This window comes from Vulpes vulpes, chromosome 9 (genome assembly GCF_048418805.1).
Source record: "Vulpes vulpes isolate BD-2025 chromosome 9, VulVul3, whole genome shotgun sequence".
In the NCBI taxonomy this organism is placed as follows: domain Eukaryota; kingdom Metazoa; phylum Chordata; class Mammalia; order Carnivora; family Canidae; genus Vulpes; species Vulpes vulpes.
The window spans coordinates 47,615,354-47,634,387 of record NC_132788.1 but is presented as its reverse complement, the minus strand read 5'-3'; the positions used below and the strand labels follow the sequence as shown (position 1 = coordinate 47,634,387).

The window sequence follows — 19,034 nt, the reverse complement described above, 5'->3', positions numbered from 1 at the left end:
CTGAATCCTGGCTAATCAAACCAAATTTTAAAGACATATGGGATATGACTGGGAAAATTTGATTATAAGTACAATGTTAGATAATATTAAGGAGTTAACTGTATGTCTTGTTAGGTGTGATGATGGTGTTCTGGTTATTTAGGAAAATGCCTTTTTCATACTAAAGTATTTATGGGTAAAGTATGATATATCTCTAATTTACCTTAAAATACCTCAACAAAACAATAAAAGCTAAAATAACTGTAACATCTAAGTACTAGGTATATGGGTATTAGTTATTATTGGTATTTCTATTTATGTTTGAAAATTTTTAATCAAAAAGTCAAAAATAATAGCAGGGTATAAAAATGAAGCAAAGTCTTTCAAATTCATTGTAAGTCCTTTCTATTGCGTCTATGCTCTGGGTTGTTCTTGTAGGTAAGAATGTTTTTAATATGAAAATTTGTGCTTTTAACATGTGTGAAAATGGTGTTCTCTTAAACAGATGAAGCCTCCCCTCTGCAATTTTATGCACTATATGGCATCATCAGGTGAACTTGCTATCACCATAAAATTCCCACATACATGCCTAAAAAATGGAACTCAAAGTAATGAAGCATTAATAAAGGTAAATGTTAAGATTTATATTTTGCTGGCTATCCTTTAGTGTAGTTCTTTTCTTTTTTATATTTTTCGTAGGGTGAATAAACATGATTAGTTCTTATGAGGAAAGAAACTAAAGTTGAGCCAAACTTGAATTTTGATTAGCAAAATTTATTAGCATATTTATAGGTATGTCAGAAGTCTTTGAAGGTACAGAATGGCTTACTCAATACATTTCTTTGCCTCCTCTGTCCCTATCACATGCCTGTCCACAAGGCAGGGCATTTAGGACAGGTGGAGGGCACTTAGAAGATTAATTAATCACTATGGTTTGTTGGGTCTTTTTAAAAAGTATATCCTACTTACTTATTAGAGAGAAATAATAGGTAACAAATGAAAGGATATGCAACCTATAAAATCAGTGCAATTCATCATAAAGTTGTGAGGATAAAATGAAAAAAATCTATGGAAGATGCTTATTAGCACAATGCCTAACTATATAGTAAGTGCATGTCAACTGTTGACTGGTGGTGTTATCACTATCCCAAGATAATTCCTAAGAAAATCAGTCTTAAATATTTTAGTGAAGAGTAACCAATGTTGACATAAAGACAATGGAGGTAAAATTAAATGCTTTAAGTCTTCATGTGTCAGTTCTAAAAGCTTTCTAAGTATTAAGTAGCAGAAGAATGACAACCTTATAAATTAGTTTCAAGATCACTTCTATTGGATCTTGTTTTGGCTGGAAAGGTTAAAGGAGACTGACTCTGGCCTAGGTGTGCCTTGATAATGCTGTGCTTCAGATGTGACACAGAAGTGCATATGCACGCTCTCCTTCCTTCTCTATAGGTAGGATTCTAAAAGCATATATTACAGAAGTGCTCTGATTGTTCCCAGTTCCTTCTCTAACAACTTAAAGTTTTCTTTTCTTTTTAAAATTATTTCTTTCTTATCTTTACACCCAAAATGGGGCTCAAACTCACAACCCTGAGATCAAGAGTTGCATGCTGTACCAATGGAGCCAGCCAGGCACCCCTGACAGCTTGAAGTTTACAAAGCAAGACAGCCTCTAGTATTTTCTTTCTCTCTCTCTCTCTCTCTCTCTGAAAGGGTAGAACAACTGGCTAAATGGGAAGGAACTAGGAAAGAGACTAAGGATACATTTAGCAAAAGTAGGTGTAGTATGGGGCCGGTATGGATATTTTGAGTAAATCCTCAAAGCTCCCTGTCACCCTATTATGTATCTCCAACAAACAGCAGAGATAAAACAAAACAAAACAAAACAACACCACCTGACTATTTCTGGTTACCAAAGTGCCTATGAATCAACTCTTCGTCTACACTTCGTTGGTTCTTCCTTTTAATTAGAAGGAAAAGAACGTAATATACCACTGAGTAAACTAAGAGTATGGACCAGTTATTATTGTCTTTTTATCTCCTGTACCTGGCACAGCATAGGTGAGGGATAAAAGTTTTTGTAAGGAAAGAACAAGTAAGTGAATATCAACTTAAATATCAAAACCCAATTCTGAACTTGGTACCTTTTTTTTTTTTTTTGCATTTTCCCCCTTGCAAGTTGTACCCTCAGCTTGGATTCTTCCATGAATTTAAGACAGTATCCAAGTATTGCCAATCAATACTCTGTCTTAAAATAGTACCTTTCCTTCAACAATGCAATATAAGCAAGGCTAAAAGAAAGAGTTTTCAAGTTGGGTTCTGTGTTAAGGTGACTTTCAACATACATTTAGAATATTTCAAATTTGGCAGTAGGTATTTTGGCAGATGATATAGAATAAATGCACAGATTCCCATTTTTATCTTCTACCAAGTTTTATATCATCATAGCTACTAATACCCTTAAGAGTCTTGCCCATTCACGTTTTGTTGTTAAAACCTAAGCACTAGGGAGATTATATATTAACGTAAATAGGATTAATTTCATTTTAGATATTGTTAACATAAGATGAAAAAGGAAAGACAAAATAGAAACTTGCACCACATTGCCAAACTGAGCATTCCCCACCTTAACAACGTAAAGGCTTTTCTATGTGGTATATAGACATTTTGCAGTAGTATCAAGGGGGAATGGCTGAAGAGTATTCACACTTCAGTGCATCCATTTGCATTATCATATTTCAAAGCCTCCAGGCATTATCACTTCCTTTTTTAAGTGGCATAATAATTTGGGAAAATGGTTCTGCTTATCATCATCTGTCAGTCAAACAACTCCTGTGTTAACACAATATATTTTTTCCACTCAGTGAATGGGTGTGTGTGTGTGATGTCTTAGGCTCATGTCAATATTAGCAGGACTTGGTTTTGTGATGAAACTATTTCATTTATCAGAGGGCATGACTGAGAAATAGGAAAATTTCATTTACACTTTAATGAGCAGAGGCTGTGCTTCACGTCAAAGTCATGTAACCACTGTAATTTAAGAGCAAAGTTCATATGAATAGTATATGTAAATAACTGGAGCACTGGTGTATATCATGTGTTAAGATATATTTCACCACGAGGTCACATCTCCATAAGGAAAATCTTGATACATGGAGGGGAAAATGGTCTACACTCACCATTGGTTGGTATTGAAAAGATAAGTCAATGATAGACTGTTTCATTTGCTGTCCATCATGCCAAACAACAAACATAACCTCTAACCTGTACACGTAATAAGTAAAACTTGAAACTATGAGGTCTAATCAAATGAGGGGCCTGATTAATTTTACTGATAAAGAACTTTTCATTGTTCCTGTGCTCTTCTGTTCAATTAACTGGATTAAGGAAAGAATATGAATATTATAAATATAGTAAAATATTTCAGTCTAAATAAATGTGCACCTCAAGTTTCAATAAATATTTAACTTCAGTATCTTGATGTTTATGATTCTGATAATTTGACAATTTAAAGAGATGAAAAAGCAACTGCTTATTGCATGAAAATGTGACTTTATATTTTAAAAAAGGGTATTGCTTTTTATTTTATTAGAACAAAATTAAATCAAGCAATCTTTCTCTATATATTTTTTCAATCATACCAAAGACAGTGAACCCTCAGCTGAAAATTATGGAAATCTGCTTTGTAGCTACCAGCCACTGAATGCCACTAGTGTGTCAGGCATTATGCTACGTGCTTTTCCCACATTAGTGCATTTGATTCTTTCAGCAACCCTATTATGTAAATACTACCGTGTTCATTTTAAAGAAGAGGCAAGAGAAGTTCAGAGAGCTTAGGAATTTGTTAGAGAGGGGTTAAGAAAATAAACCTGGGACTATGAACACCAAATGAGGGGCAAGGTATAAGAAGCCCCTCAAACCTGAGAGGCTTTGAACTTTAGGTTTCACTAGCTTTATGGCAAATCTATCTCTGATTCCACCTAATGTTCATACATTAAAAAATGTATATATGTAATAAAAAGCTACCGGCTATTGGCTTTCCCCCCTCATAACCAGTAACTATTCCTTGAGGGTCAGGACTATATTTTAAAGTCTAAGAGCACCTTGCAAAGCTCCTTTTATGTAGTAGTTATGTGCCTACAGACCTGTAGTTTATTTGCTATTCTTTAGGTTGTTAGAAATCAAAAAGAAGAAACTCTCAAATACACTGTATTTTTCACTTTAAAACAGAGAGCCATTTGCTGACCACAACTAAGTCCCCTTTCTTTAGCTACCAGAAATCCAAATTTTCTTTGGTCAACTTTCACCCCATCATTCCTTGACAGGAGTCTTGTGTGATTCTGACTACCTTTGGTTCCAACCAGGGGAAATGACTGGCTTATCGCATTTCCAGTGAACATATTCTGCCCCTGTGAAGCAGTACTAATGATGCATAAGGAGACATTTTCTGGGATTGCTAGGAAAGAAGTCTCTCCTGTCTTCCATGAGCACGACTTTTGTGATATGTTCTTTCTTCCTTTGGGCTGTATGATGTGAGGTCTGGAACTGATGCACCCCTTTTACTACTATACTGTGCAAAAGCTTTAACTGACAATGTAGAATTTCATGAAGCCAGTGTAATGTGGAGGTAGAAAGAAGAAAATTTTTTGATTTTTTTTTTTTAGGATTGTATATTTCACAGCTTCTTAATTTTTTTGTGCAGCAAAGAACATAAAAACTATTTGGGGCTTCAAATTTTACTGAAACAAATTCTAGAATCATTCACTACTAGAAATAATTTCATGGGTCCAATCTTTGTTTGGGAACAACTTTTGCTGTTAGGGGGCTTTTGGATGGCTCCTGGTTAATAATATCATTCAGGAATTCTAATTCTTCCTTGAGCTCTTAAAAATTAACAAACTCTCTAATTAAAAATTTCATTTGTAGTATTGATTATACCTACAAGAATTTCATGTGCTTCTTAGCAGTCATTTCATTACAATAATATTTCATTATTAGTAGTTTGTCCTTCCAATTATATTATTATACTGCAAATGTCATTTTCCCATTAAGTGTATAATACGATATATTTTCATACATTAAAATCTTGTTTATTAATGATTTTTAAACAGGATAGTTTTGGGTTTCTAGCCCATTTGTAAGAAGTTCCTATTAAGAAATTCATTGAAGCATGGGAACAATGCAAGAGCAATTTATTAACACACCAGGAGGCTTTAATTTGCTAACATTTTCCTATCATGTTAGTCTGACAGAATATAAAGAACAAATTACTAAACCATGGAACATAGCAGAACTGAAGGGAAAAAAAGCTATCTATCTTTTAAGAATGGATGCGTTCAATTGTTCACAACATGAAGGACTCCATGCTTGCAAAAGTGGAGTTAGTATTCACTGTTGCCTTGTCTGTTTACCTCTTCCACTTATTTAACATTATATAAAATCCGGAGAGCACATGTGAGTTATAAAGGGAAACACAGATCACATGGACCAGCATTAAAAATCCTAAGGAATGTTTACATATTCTGGTTACTTTAGAAACAGTGATTACCTCAGTTAATTTATGTCATCTTTTCTGTATGGATAAACTAAAAATCTACAATTACTAGCAAATATTTTATCATATGTCCTCTCTAATCCATATTAATCATAATGAAGGCTGTATTTCCTTTGCTGGGGAAAGTGTTTCAAGAACATTTGAGTCCAATGCCTTCTCATAGTTAAGCATGAACTCTCCAATTTGATATAGTGCCCACTGTACCAACTGTCTGAAATACTGGTCTCAGACTTCTGGTAACTACCTGAGTCTTTTTTTTTTAAGTTTTTTAAAAATTTATTCATGAAAGACACACAGAGAGAGAGAGAGAGAGGCAGAGACAAAGACAGAGGGAGCAGCAGGCTCCCTGCGGGGATCTCGATGCAGGACTCGATTGAAGGACCCCGGAATCACAACCTGAGCCAAACGTAGATGCTCAACCACTGAGCCACCCAGACATCCCAACTACCTAAGTCTTCAGCTCTGGACTGGACTTTTTCCAAGAAGGGCTATGACTAAATTTATTTTATTAACTCCTGTACACCTTTTCATCTAGTAAGGTGCTTGACATATAGGAAGTGTGTGATAAACATCTGTTGACTGAAAAAATGAATAAGTAAATGGAGGAAGTAAAGGAATCTTAAGTGAGAATCTTCTTATAACCACAAAATTCTAGTTGATTTCAAAGAAAAAGGCCTTCCTTCCCTGTTCTTAAAATAATCTAAAAAAAAAAAAAAAACTAAAATGGCCAGTTGCAGCCAACTTTTTTTTTTTTATATTAATTTTTATTGGTGTTCAATTTACCAACATACAGAAAAACACCCAGTGCTCATCCCGTCAAGTGTCCACCTCAGTGCCCGTCACCCATTCCCCTCCAACACCCGCCCTCCTCCCCCCTTCCACCACCCCTAGTTCGTTTGCAGCCAACTTTTAAAGTTTTAATATTGTGCATCACGCTACTTGAGAATCTACTATAAATTGTATCATATATGTACAGTGACCAGTACATAACAGTCATTTGAATAATGCTAAATAAAACATATGCAGACAAGACTATGTTAAAGAACTAGTTTGACAGTTTTCATCCTCACACTGATGAGTTAGTTTGGTTTTGTTTTTACATTCAAAGATTACACTGCAACCTTGGCAAGTCATGCCAAAATGCATACCTTTAAACCTTAAAATTCTAATATGAATGTTAACAGCATGTATTTGTCATCAATATTCGAAAGACCTCTATCAATGATTTACTACATCATCTTTACACATACAGTATTAGCTAATATTGATATGCTAAGTACTATCCTAAGTTCTCCTCCCCACTTTCAATTTTTTTATACATATTAACTCATCAAATCCTCACAATAAACCTTTTACTATTGTCCCTATGTCACAGGAAAAGAAACTGAGGCAAGGAGAAAGTTGCTTATCTAAGACCCTGAAACCAGTAAGTGGCACAATTAGGGTTTGAACCCAGCCCATCTAGCTTTGGAGTGTTCGTTCCTAACCACTACTTACGGCCTCTCATGTAGTTCTCTCTATATAATATTGTACCTTATTATTTAATTTTGCAGAGATTGGTTTACTTTATACTTTATAACTAGATTTGCTCCCAGAGGGCAGGCTCCATGAATTGCAATGCTTCCATCTACCTGGGTCTGAATGATTACTTGCCCATGGTAAATGATGCAAGACTTTTGTTCAGTTCATTTGAACTGGAAAAATTACCATATTTGAAACCATACTGGAATTCAGTTGCTAGCTTTTTGTTTTCTCCCAGATGTAAGACTTTCAGTGAGGCGTCAGCTAACTGACCTCTTAGGTCTCTTTCATACCTATAATATCATAACAAAAATTAGCAATGAGCTAGCAATGGAAATTTGATAAGGAAGTCACATAAAATAACATACTAGAGAGTGAATGACAGATAAGACTATGCAAATAGTAGTATGCAGGCTTCAGAAACAGGCTAAGAAATATTCCATGTGGATAGTAATAGCTAATATTCATGAAGTGCTTCCATGTGCCAAGTACCAACCATGTCACATTCTTTAAATGCATATGTCTTTCGATCTTTGCAACTATGTGGCTTAAGACAGTAGTGCTGTTCTCATATTACAAATTTGGAAACCCAGGCAAAGGGAAAGTCATTTCAGGTCACACAGCTAGTAAGCAGTGGAATACAAAACTTCAACTTAGGTAGGTCTGGTTTTCAAAAGTAAGAAAGGAGGCAAGAAAAGGTGTGCTGAGTTAAAAACCATCTGTGAGGTCACCTTTAGATTAGCAGCAATGCATATTTCCCTGACCCACAGAGCTTATGTTACTTTGGTTCACGAGGCCCCCAGCCCCCCCACCGCACCCAAACCAGACATACACACATATGCCACACAGCCTGCTGTGGAATGCTAAAGCAAGCAACTAAGTATGATAGAAAAGAGAATGAAATTCAGAGTGAATGAGGTGAGGCTTAAAACAGCTGAAGTATATATATAAAACTTTACGGTCTGGCCCTGACATCAGTCTAGGCTATAGAGAAGTTTTTGGGGGGCTTTGTTCCTAGTCCTTCATTGTGCTTCCAATAATTTAGTATTCTACTTCAGTTTCCTCTGGACAAATGAGATAAGCTAACCACAAAATTGCTTTTTTATTCTTTCTACCCTTATGTATTTTTTCTTGCCATTTTCTGGGGGCCAAAACTTCTCTCTTGTATCTTAAGAGATTCTTGATAAATTATTGTCCCCTACTTTCTTTTCACTAGTATGTTTCCTTACACAGTGTGTGTGTGTGTGTGTGCTGTGTGTGCATGTGTATGTGCATTATGGTCAAGATTACATTTCCTATCACCTTAGAAATATATCACAGAAATAATTTGCAACCGTATGTTGTTCTCATTGCAGGTTGTTTTTTTTATTTTGACCTTTAAAACCAAGGATATCTCAGCAACCTCCCCTTACAACTGCTCTTTCTCAAATATGTATTTCATCTTGTCTACGCTAGTACTAATTTATCTTCTGGTAGCTTAATACCTATGCTAACAATTCAGAATTTTTTTTTTTTAACAATTCAGAATTAAATGTTGACTACAAAAGAAGACCCAGGTTTACTTTCTTACAAACATTATTTGGATATATACATATACATATATATATATGTATATATATGTATATATATGTATATATATGTAGTAGAAATGCTTTTAGAATAAGGTTTTATGAAGAAAATTGACTTCTATAGACTTGAAAATTACCTTTGATAGATCCCTGAAGTTTCCTGGAAGAGTCAAGTCCAATTCTTCTGATTCATAGTTTGTTAATACCCATGGAAACACGGGATATTGGTTCAGGTCATTATATGTCCGTCCTAGTAAAGAAAAAGAGAAATGAAAATCTGTATGGCCTAATTGTTTATGAAATTATTCTTGTTCTTTTACAAGAAAACTATTGGATTTCACAAAAGAGTAACACGTTTATTGAACTATGTCTTTTTAATCAACAGTACCCTAATAAAATGTATTTAAGTGGATTCACTCAATAATAATTAAGAAATGAATAGCTAAAATTACTTTCTATAATATAAGCTTGTGGTAGAGACTGTGTGCCATTTATCATAATTCATTTCTCTTCTTGGGCTAGACCACATTTCTCAGCTTCCACAAGCAGCCACAGGCATGGTACTCAGTTCAAATCTACAGAACCTGAGAGGAAGTGATACGTCACACTTTCAATCTTGACCTACTGCAATCTCCATGGCTATGATGAAGATATTACTGGCATCTGAAAAGCAGAGCTTTGTGGGTGAAGATCCCTGAAAGGGATCATGGATGAGGGATCCTGATGACCTTTACTTGCTGGTTATGTGATGGTATTCTACTACAGTTATTATGTATCCAGAAATATATTCCCAATGTACAGATGACTATATCGAACTTATATCAAGAGTTATGAATGCATAAGTTAACAGAAGTACTCTGAAGCCAGTATGGGAAATTTCAGAGGCAGATGTCTCATGTGTTTTCTTTCACTCCTTTAGGTCCATGCATATTCTTTTGTATAATGTTGGAGAGCTGCTGGACCTTAGGTTGGGTTTGCTGTTTATTTTTTGATAGAATAACTTAAGAGGTTCAGGTAGGCTATCCAAGCATAGTGGGAAGGTAAAAAGTTTAAGGAATGCACAGCGCTGGCTCACCCTCATAAACTGGTCCTGAAAATAACACAGGAGCAGATGAAATTAAGAGAATCACTATTAAAGAAACAGCATCCAAAGAAAACTTTTGTTGGACAAGATTTTTGTTTTGTAAAATTATGTTATACTCTGATCATAGGTAACTTCTTGAATTTCCATTTGAATTCATATCAAAAAACAATTTCACCATATTCAGTGATACAGATTTCATCTAGAATGCTTTAGAGCACACATCACATATAGCATAGCAGTAAGGTAGATATGTATATGTTATCTTGTTTGGCATTAAGAATTGTCATTAAATGATACCTACTTTTTGTAGTGATTGGTAAATGTGGTTGTGAAATAGAAAAAAAAACAACAACCATAATCCAAGGGAGAACTAAACCTGCTATTATAAGCACCAAATCACATTAATACATCTATTTCATAAATATTTTATTGGGTAACTATTTTATCTATTAACTATACAAATCTGCATTTTACAACAAAATGACCTATTGTTTTAAATGTGTAAATTGATGTAGGAATATGCTATAGATGTAGGTAACTGCTAGAAAGCAGAATGTTACTTCCTGGAATGAGGTGAGAGGCAGGGTAGGGTCCCTCTTTGTTCTCCCAGCACAGCACTCATGCAGATGTATGTTGCCACTAATACACATCGCTGTTTGTCTGCTTCTCCATTACTCTGTAAACACATGACTTTAGAGTCTAGGGTTTTGTTTCATTTTTAATTTCAAACATGATCTGGCAATAAATGTTTGTTGAAGGAATGAATACATAGGTGATAAAAATGGGATAAGATCAATCACATTTTAAAAGATGAATCAGCAGCCAAGTGAAAAAGGAAAATTGCAGGACAGTTTCTTTGGTAGATGAAGACTATGTAAAAGCATAGCAGTATATATATAAGAGAGAATGACACTGTGAACATGCCTGTTAAGCTAGAGGGAAATGTCTGCAACTAGACAGCTCAGCCAATGAATGCCCCTGTTTTATGTTCATAAGTGAGGAGTAACACTGATAAGAAGAAACAAAAATTCGGGAAACTTTATTTATTTTTTTAATTTATTTATGATAGTCACAGAGAGAGAGAGAGAGGCAGAGACACAGGCAGAGGGAGAAGCAGGCTCCATGCACCGGGAGCCCGACATGGGATTCGATCCCAGGTCTCCAGGATCGTGCCCCGGGCCAAAGGCAGGCGCCAAACCGCTGCACCACCCAGGGATCCCCGGAAACTTTATTAACCTCTTGTGCATGAGAATGTTTTGCTAAAGCAATATCACTGTAAAGAACAAAATGTAAAATTCTAAAATTTAAAATGCATTACTGATAGCTCATGTATATGTTAACCTAGGACACTTGATGACTATCAGTATTTTTTCTATATATGTATAGATACAGAGACTCCAGATTGGCTGGCGGAGCTATTTCTGGGATTCTAAGTGGGCCCATGGCATATTAAGGCCTGTCATTTTTCTAGGTTACCATTCTACTTAAAAATCTGTAGATTTCATAGAAAAATAGGTCTTCCAGTAAGTAAGTATATTTTTATAGACTAATGTTGCTGTTATTATATAACATATTTATATTATTTATATAAATAAAATAGCTGAAAATTAGATATCATAATTGTTTTAAAATCTTCTGGTGAAATTTTATCCCAGATATACTAAGGGAAAAAAACTGTTAAAATAAAAATTTAAAAAGCCAATTTCTATTATTCAGTCCTTAAATGTATCATGTAAATACAAACAGCATAAAAACAGAGACCATATTTGAAGGCACCAGCTTTTTAATAGAAATGACTTTCTAATATCTATCTAATACATAGAATGGTATTTCTGGAAAAATACAAAGAAAGTAACCATCATCTTTAAAACACACACAAAATTGATAGATACCAACAGTCACAGTTTATGGCAACTGCTCTGTCCAACATTTCTCGTAATTCACTTTCAATAATATTTGGAAGATTCTTTCAAAATAAATTCAAAGGAAAATTTGGCAATTTTAAAATTACTCATAAGCTGATAGCACCACTTAAGTTCTAATAAATATTACAGATAAATGTACTTACAAATAAATGTACTTACAAATACAAATAAATGTAAGTACAAATAGATGTACTTACACAGTTAAAGTCAACCTCTCTCAATAGAGATTTTCACAGAAAAGCATTATGGCAGGTCAATATATATTTTTTATTTAAATTAAAAATTCACAATGTATTTAAAAATCACATGGAGGTAAAAGAACAGTTAAATGGTACTTTGGGATTTTTCATTCATAAATTAGCATTGTTACTTAATTATTTTACTGAACATCTTTGTGAAACAAATGAAAAAAAGGACTGTTTACTAAATTAGCAAAAAAAAAAAAAAAAAAAAAAAAGTGAAGTATTTCCAAAGTAAAACCTGTTACTTGAAGGTACCTATTTATCAAGTATTCTGTTCTGTTTTTTGTTTTTTATGTTTTGTGTTTTTTTTAGGATAACTGAAGTTTAGCAAATAACCTTGTACTGTAATTGGTAGGGTTCTTTCTTTTTCCAGCAGTGGTAATATATTATAATATATATATATATATATATTTTTTTTTTTTACTATGCTTATAAGGTTTTATCTTAGAAGATGAATATTAAATATTGTAAGCCTATGACACTAATCTACTCAAATAATAAAAGTGAAGAGCAGTAAATGAGATCTCAGAAACACTGGATATATTTCTTCATTTAAAAAAAACTTTTTAATTAAACCATCCAATTTAATGTTTTTATATGGCACTTTAGTTTTGAAGGTAAAGTGATCTAGAGACAGCTGACAAAGAAATTATAACTGCAATTCCTTGGTGAAAATGTTAATGACAGCAAAATATTGTTTAATTAGATGATTGCAGCATCTGGATTAACACTCTTTAAGAGCGATGTTCCTGTGCTTGTCTGCTTCTTCACACTTTACAGACATTTTGTCATCTCTAGGTCATTAGGAAAGAATTTTTAATGATTTTTCTAGAAGCAAGCAGTTCAAGTTACATCTAATTAGATGACAATAATAAGCCCAACACATGCAGTAGCTAAATATATACATAATTAACCAGGGAGGGCTTGTACATCACAGAGTAAAAAAGTGGAAAATGCTAAACAGAAGAAAAAGGTTGGGGTTGGGGAAGTTGTGCTGAATTCATTAGCTGATCATATGAAACACAACTTGAAAACCTTTAAAAAAAATTCTCAGACCTAACGGAATCATTTACAGAAAGCGATGTTAGCAATCACTCCACTATTTTCTTAAATGCATGAATGCCAAGTTTTAACGTCTTGTTCATTGTAGTATCTAATAAGGTATAAAATTAGGCATAGGTTGTATCTTTCAGAACACAATGAACAGAAATCGGGTCAAAGCCAGGAATTAGAGGTTGAAACCACATTTTTAGTTGAACTCTAAGCATCATCAAAATTCTTCTACAAGTAAAAAAAACAAAAAACAAAAAACAAAAAAACAACTTCTACATAAATCTTCCAAAACTTGATGTTCTTTGAAAGCAATAAAAAAGTTTCAAAAAGTTACATAAATTATAGCAGAGTCCTGAGCTAGACTTTCATGTAGTTTTTAAAATCATGTCCTCCAAGAATATTTAATGAAATAAAGTAGAATCTGAACCTGTATGTGTAGCAGGTTCCCAATGAGATAGCACACATGGAAAAAGAAAAAAAGATAAAAACACCCAAAATTGTTAGCTGGGATGTATTCACCGCTAGGCTTAAGAGTGAGTTAATTTTTTAATTACTCTTTCCCATATTTCCAACTTTCTATAATGAGTATTTATTAAATTTATAAGTAGAACAAACCAAAGGCCATGAAGACATGTGTGGGCTTTTAGGTGTCTTTTAAAAACAGTATGTTTTCTGAATTTTCGATAACTTCTTTCACTATGTATTTTTACAAAACTCATCTATATACAATAAAATGTGTTGATTTATATGCAATCATATATATATATATACACACACACACACATACATCACATGAGGCTCTAAAAAAAAAATCTAATAATGTACTAATACTAAGACACTGCTGCTATACGCTTTATACAGAACCTCATTTTTAAAAGGATCTAGGAAGGAGAAAAGTAAAATTGGCCAAGTAAGAAAGACCTCAAAAAAATGGTGAACAAGAAATGGGGCATAAATATACTTTGAATCCATGTTAAAATAATATTTTAGAGAAAAAAGGTAAGTCTAAGAGTTTAAGTCAGTAACCAAAATGGTTTTTTTACAGAAAATGTAGATTTACTAAGTCACATTAGTCTGTGTTTTTAAAAATGTGAAGCCAAGAAAGACTGTTTCACCTTTCCAGATTCCCACTCTGTAACCCTTCTCTTTAATCCAGGAAATTTAAAGAATCTCTCAACCAGCAATTCTAGTAAAATCACATAATAGATCACACAATCAAGCAAAACACTTGCAAAGCCAAAGTATTAATTCAGTTCAATCTGATGGCCATTTACTTGGCAAAACGTTTTTTTTTTTTTTCTGTAGTGATCTCATAATCTTATTAGAAAGATGAAATATAGACATAAAATGCTAAGGACACATACTACCATACATGCCAAAATGTGTGACACAGATAGTGCAGTGCTATAGAAGATGTGAGTGTTCAGAAGATTAATACAATTAATTCCCCTTAGGTATGTCTTTTGTTTTATTTTTTTTTTTAAGATTTTATTTATTTCCCTGACAGAGAGCTAGTACAAGCAGGAGTGTCAGGCAGAGGGAGAGGGAGAAGTGGGCTCCCCACAGAGCAGAACTTGATCCCAGGACTCTGGCATCATGACCCGAGCTGAAGGCAGATGCTTAATGGACTGAGCCACCCAGGTACCCCTTTAGGTATGTTCTTTAAGGAATATAGATGTAATGCAGTGGTTATCAAAGTGAACCCTAGACCAGTGGCATCAGAATCATCTGGAGATTTGTTAGAAGTGCAAATTCTTTAGTCTCACCTTCAACCTACTGAGTCAGGACCTGTGGGGATGAGGCCCAATAATCTGTGTTGGAGCAAGCCCTCCAGGTGATTCTGAGAACCACGAGTATCCTAAATGCTGGATTACTGACTATGTTGTTGGTGTTGTGGCCGGTGGTACTAAGTTCCTCCCCAGGAACTACACAACAGAAGAAAGCCCTCTCACCCAAAGTCTCATCTGTTTCTCAGGAGTCTGAATCCAGTGACAGCAGTGTGGAGGAGGTAATGAAGGCCTGGGCCACTTGGCTCAGGCAAGACCACTGTGAAGGGTTACCCTAGCTCCTGGCTCCCGGTGGGACCTGCTGAAGCTTTTGCTACACCACCTTGGGGTTCAATTTCTCTTTCTGTACAGTTCTGTTTTCCTCACTCCCCCACAGATGTGATCCCAAAGATACTTTCTAATAAACTTCCTGCAAGCAAATCTCTGTCTCAGAAATGGTTTCTCTGGATCTGAGACCTAGCTGAAAATAGTACCAGGTTCTACATTAAAGGTGATAAATTCCAGGCCCAGTTCCAGTGCTAGAATATCACCAGCTACAAAAGTCACGACAGCAAATAAGCTTCAACAAGGTTCTTTTGATGAAATATAAAAGAAAATAATAAAATTATTTAAAATCTTTGACTGTTTAGGTTTTTAAGCAGTCAGTAGAATAAAGATGATGAGAGAAAAACACTGTATGGTGCCATGATTATCCCGAAGCAGTCATTGAGGAAGGCTCTAGAGCCAAACTACTTGCATTTGAATCCTGACTTTGTCACTTATTAGCTCTGTGACTGAGGTAAGTTATCTAACTTCCTTGTACCTTTATTTTTTCATTTGTGAACAGGGATAAGAGCAGAACATAACTCTAGGGGCTATTATTGGGATTAAATGAGTAAATACTCATAAAACACTTATAACAATGTTTGGAATACTGTAAATTGCTCAATAATGTTAACTATTATTTAAGTTTTTTTTCCTGAAAGTTATTGTTAATATTAAAGAAATGTCTCAAAAAGACATAACAGTGAACAAAGAAATAATAAAAATAATACTTCTTTTTTCTGACTCCGGATATTAAGAATATTAAAAGAAATGTTTCAGAAAGACTATAATACTATAAGCAACCATGTATTGGCTTTGGATTACCCAGGAAATGAAACACAGTTTGTCACTAAGAACACTAGCATTATCAGTGATAATAAATCTTAAGTTTCAATCGATTACCTAAAATTAGCATTTATTGGGCAACAGCTGTATCCCTAAAACCTCGCTATGTAACAATATGACTATTTAGTGGAACCCATGTTAGTAAAAGTGATACTGGTTCAACATAAGGTCTTTGCCAATGTCCTTTATTTTAGGATCCTTAGGGAACTCTGAAAAGTGTTCCAATAAGAAGAAATGAATAAATACATTTTTCTCTGCAAATCAGGAAAACTGGCAATTCTAATTACTTCCCTAACATGTATTCAATTTGGCTTTAGTGAAGCTTCTCTAAAAAACCATCATCTAAATCTTCAATACTGGTGTTAAATACAAGATGGCACGCCTACTTAAAACTTCAGGATAATGGCCAGGGAAGAATTAGCAGGAATATATCCAGGAAGAGAATCTCAGGATATTTACATTCATAACTATTTCCAACTATCATTCTACTTCTCTATAAGAGTTCATGTTGCCTGGATCATCATTAATGTAGACAAAATCCTTGAAGAGCTAATTCAAAGCCCCACTTTTTCTATGAGGCTTCCCTTGAGTAGACTGGCTCATCCTCATCTCCCACTTCTGTAAACTTGTATGACTGTTAACGGCATGTAACTGCATGCCATTTTGCATGTTCTAAATATTTTTATACGCATTGTTCTGATAATTAGGTCTTAAGTGGCTAGAGCAATGGTGCTCAAACTGCATATGCATCAAAACCACCTAGAAGGCTTGATGAAACGCAGATTGCTGGACCCCACTCCCAGGGTTTCTGATTCAGTAGTTCTGAGAAGGAGTCTGAGGAGGGGAGTCTAATGAGTCCCCAGGTGACATTGACACTGCCTGTCAGGGGGCCACACTTGTCAACCACTGAACTAGAGCACATCACAGTGATTTCTACTTTTTGTAAAATGGCACTATATATGGAGTCACACACTTTTCTGTCTCTCATTCTCTTTGTGCCATACCTGCTGCCACTATAATCTATAATCCAGCTCTTCACCCCACATCTTTTCTTTTCTTTTTTTTTTTTTTTAAGATTTTATTTATTCACGAGAGACACACACAGAGAGAGAGAGAAGCGGAGACACAGGCAGAGGGAGAAGCAGGCTCCATGCAGGGAGCCCGACATGGGACTCCATCCTGGGTCTCCAGGATCACACCCTGGGCTAAACTGCTGAGCCACCAAGGCTGCCTCACATCTTCTTTTCTCTTGGAATGCTCTCTGTTTACTTTCTAGTAAATTCTTTCTCACATTACAATTTCCAAGTTAGTGTTACCTATGAGAAGCTTTTCCTGATCTTTTAAAGTAATGCCTTCTAGATCTGTAACTCCAAGTGGCTTTGTTTATTCTCCCATTTTAATAATTATCACTTTTTCCTGGAATTGCTGGTGTACCTGTGTGTTTTGCTGACTACATTATGATCTCTTCAAAGGCAGAAGCCATACTTTAGTTTTCTCTGTAGTGTCAGCACCAGAAGGTGTGTTCAGTAACTATTTACTAAAAAATTGAACAAATTGACTTAATATCGGGAGACCTGTAATATTCTTCTATCAACAGCTCTCCCTAACTTTAGGCTATCTTATTTCTGATTCAGGCCACTCATAGTCACCTAAATTTTCCTAAAATTCCACGCTGTATCTCCTTCCACTCCAAAATCATACTGACTCCTAAGAGTCTAAGATCAGGCTCTTTACAATCTGGCTTTTACTGATAGCTCCAGTATTATCTTCTATTATTCTCTGTTCCAGCCAAGATACAGTATTCATGTCCACTGAACACATCACATATCTGACTGGCAGAAATTTGTGAAGCTCCACTCTTTTCTTCCTCCCTAGACAAACAAATATTTAAAATTCCTCCACTTTGCTTAGCTAGCACAGCATTCATTATTTACAGCTCTTACTCAGCACTTATATCAGCTGTCTTAAAATGCTCTCTTATTTATGTATAGTTCATTTACTCATCCAGTTGTAAGTGCTTAGAGTTTCTAGTCCTAATTTTATACTTCTTTTTATCCCACTGTCTCCAACAGACAGGCTTTAAGGTTTAGTTACAATCACTATAAAGGAAAAGTCTACTAAATTCTTTTTTAAAAAAGCCTGTGGCTTCTACATTCTTTATGTCATTAAATAAAATAGACCTCAATGATTCAAAAGAGAACAGGATGGCACTTAAATATCCCTTATGACCTGCATGCTCTGGCTCAGAAACTGTCCCAACCTGAAAAAAACAAACAAACAAACAAACAAACAAACAAACAAAACAACAACAACCAGTGTCTATATTGCTCAGATGTGATGTGTGAAACAAAGGCAGAAGAAAACATACTAAATTTCCATACTACTTAGAGTCCATTGACAGGTCCTTGAAACAAGCAGAGTGATCTTCCTCTAGAGACTCAACTGCCTCGATGTTACTACTTTGCTAAGGGCAAAAGGCAATCTTATCCTGGCCCCAAGATCCTGTAAGTCTACTTCAACATATAAAAATTCCTTTGGAAACTTCCTTTATCTCTAACCCCCAAGATACAAATTGGCAATCAACCCCCAAACATATGGCCCACCGATACACATCTGAAGGATCTCATGACTAAAGTTTTATTAGACAGTAATATAAATGACCTTATCCCAACAATAGCTAGCCAGCCCCTCAAGGTCCTGTCTTGCTTCTGAAATTCCTTAGAGACTAATGGCTCTCCCTAACCCCCTCCCAACTTGAAAGTATATAATGGGTCACTCCTCATGACCTCTGTGCAGCTCTTTCTCCCCACAGGTCCTGTCCCCATGCTTTAATAAAACCTTTTTGCACCTAAGATGTTTCAAGAATTCTTTCTTGGACATCAGCTTTGAACCCTAACGTCTTTTCCTACATCAAGGTGTAGCTTTCAGAAGGGATCACAATGTTATCTCTATCCAGACTGTGATCTATCTGAGTTTGACAGAGAAAATCCCAAAAAGCAACAGGCATGAAGTAGGCAGTGGTTATAAGTGATACTGCACCACACTGTGGAAGTGTATCTGACTTCAGTAAAATGTAGTGGGAAAGGATGGAGACTTGAAGAGTCCTTTGAAACAATGAACTAGACCACATTCCATCCAGAAAGACAGATAGAATCCCATCTTAGAAGAGCAG

At 35.1% G+C, this 19,034-nt stretch overlaps 1 protein-coding gene across 16 annotated transcripts in view; it reads right to left on the bottom strand.

Annotated features, from left to right (window-relative positions):
- The window catches only part of NBEA (neurobeachin), a 662,404-nt gene that overhangs the window by 93,928 nt on the left and 549,442 nt on the right, over window positions 1-19,034 (bottom strand). For all 16 annotated transcript variants that reach the window (XM_072719992.1, XM_072719993.1, XM_072720000.1 and 13 more), the window contains one exon: window positions 8,760-8,872. In XM_072719992.1, the coding sequence (XP_072576093.1) occupies window positions 8,760-8,872 (113 nt within the window). The remainder of the gene's footprint in view (window positions 1-8,759; window positions 8,873-19,034) is intronic.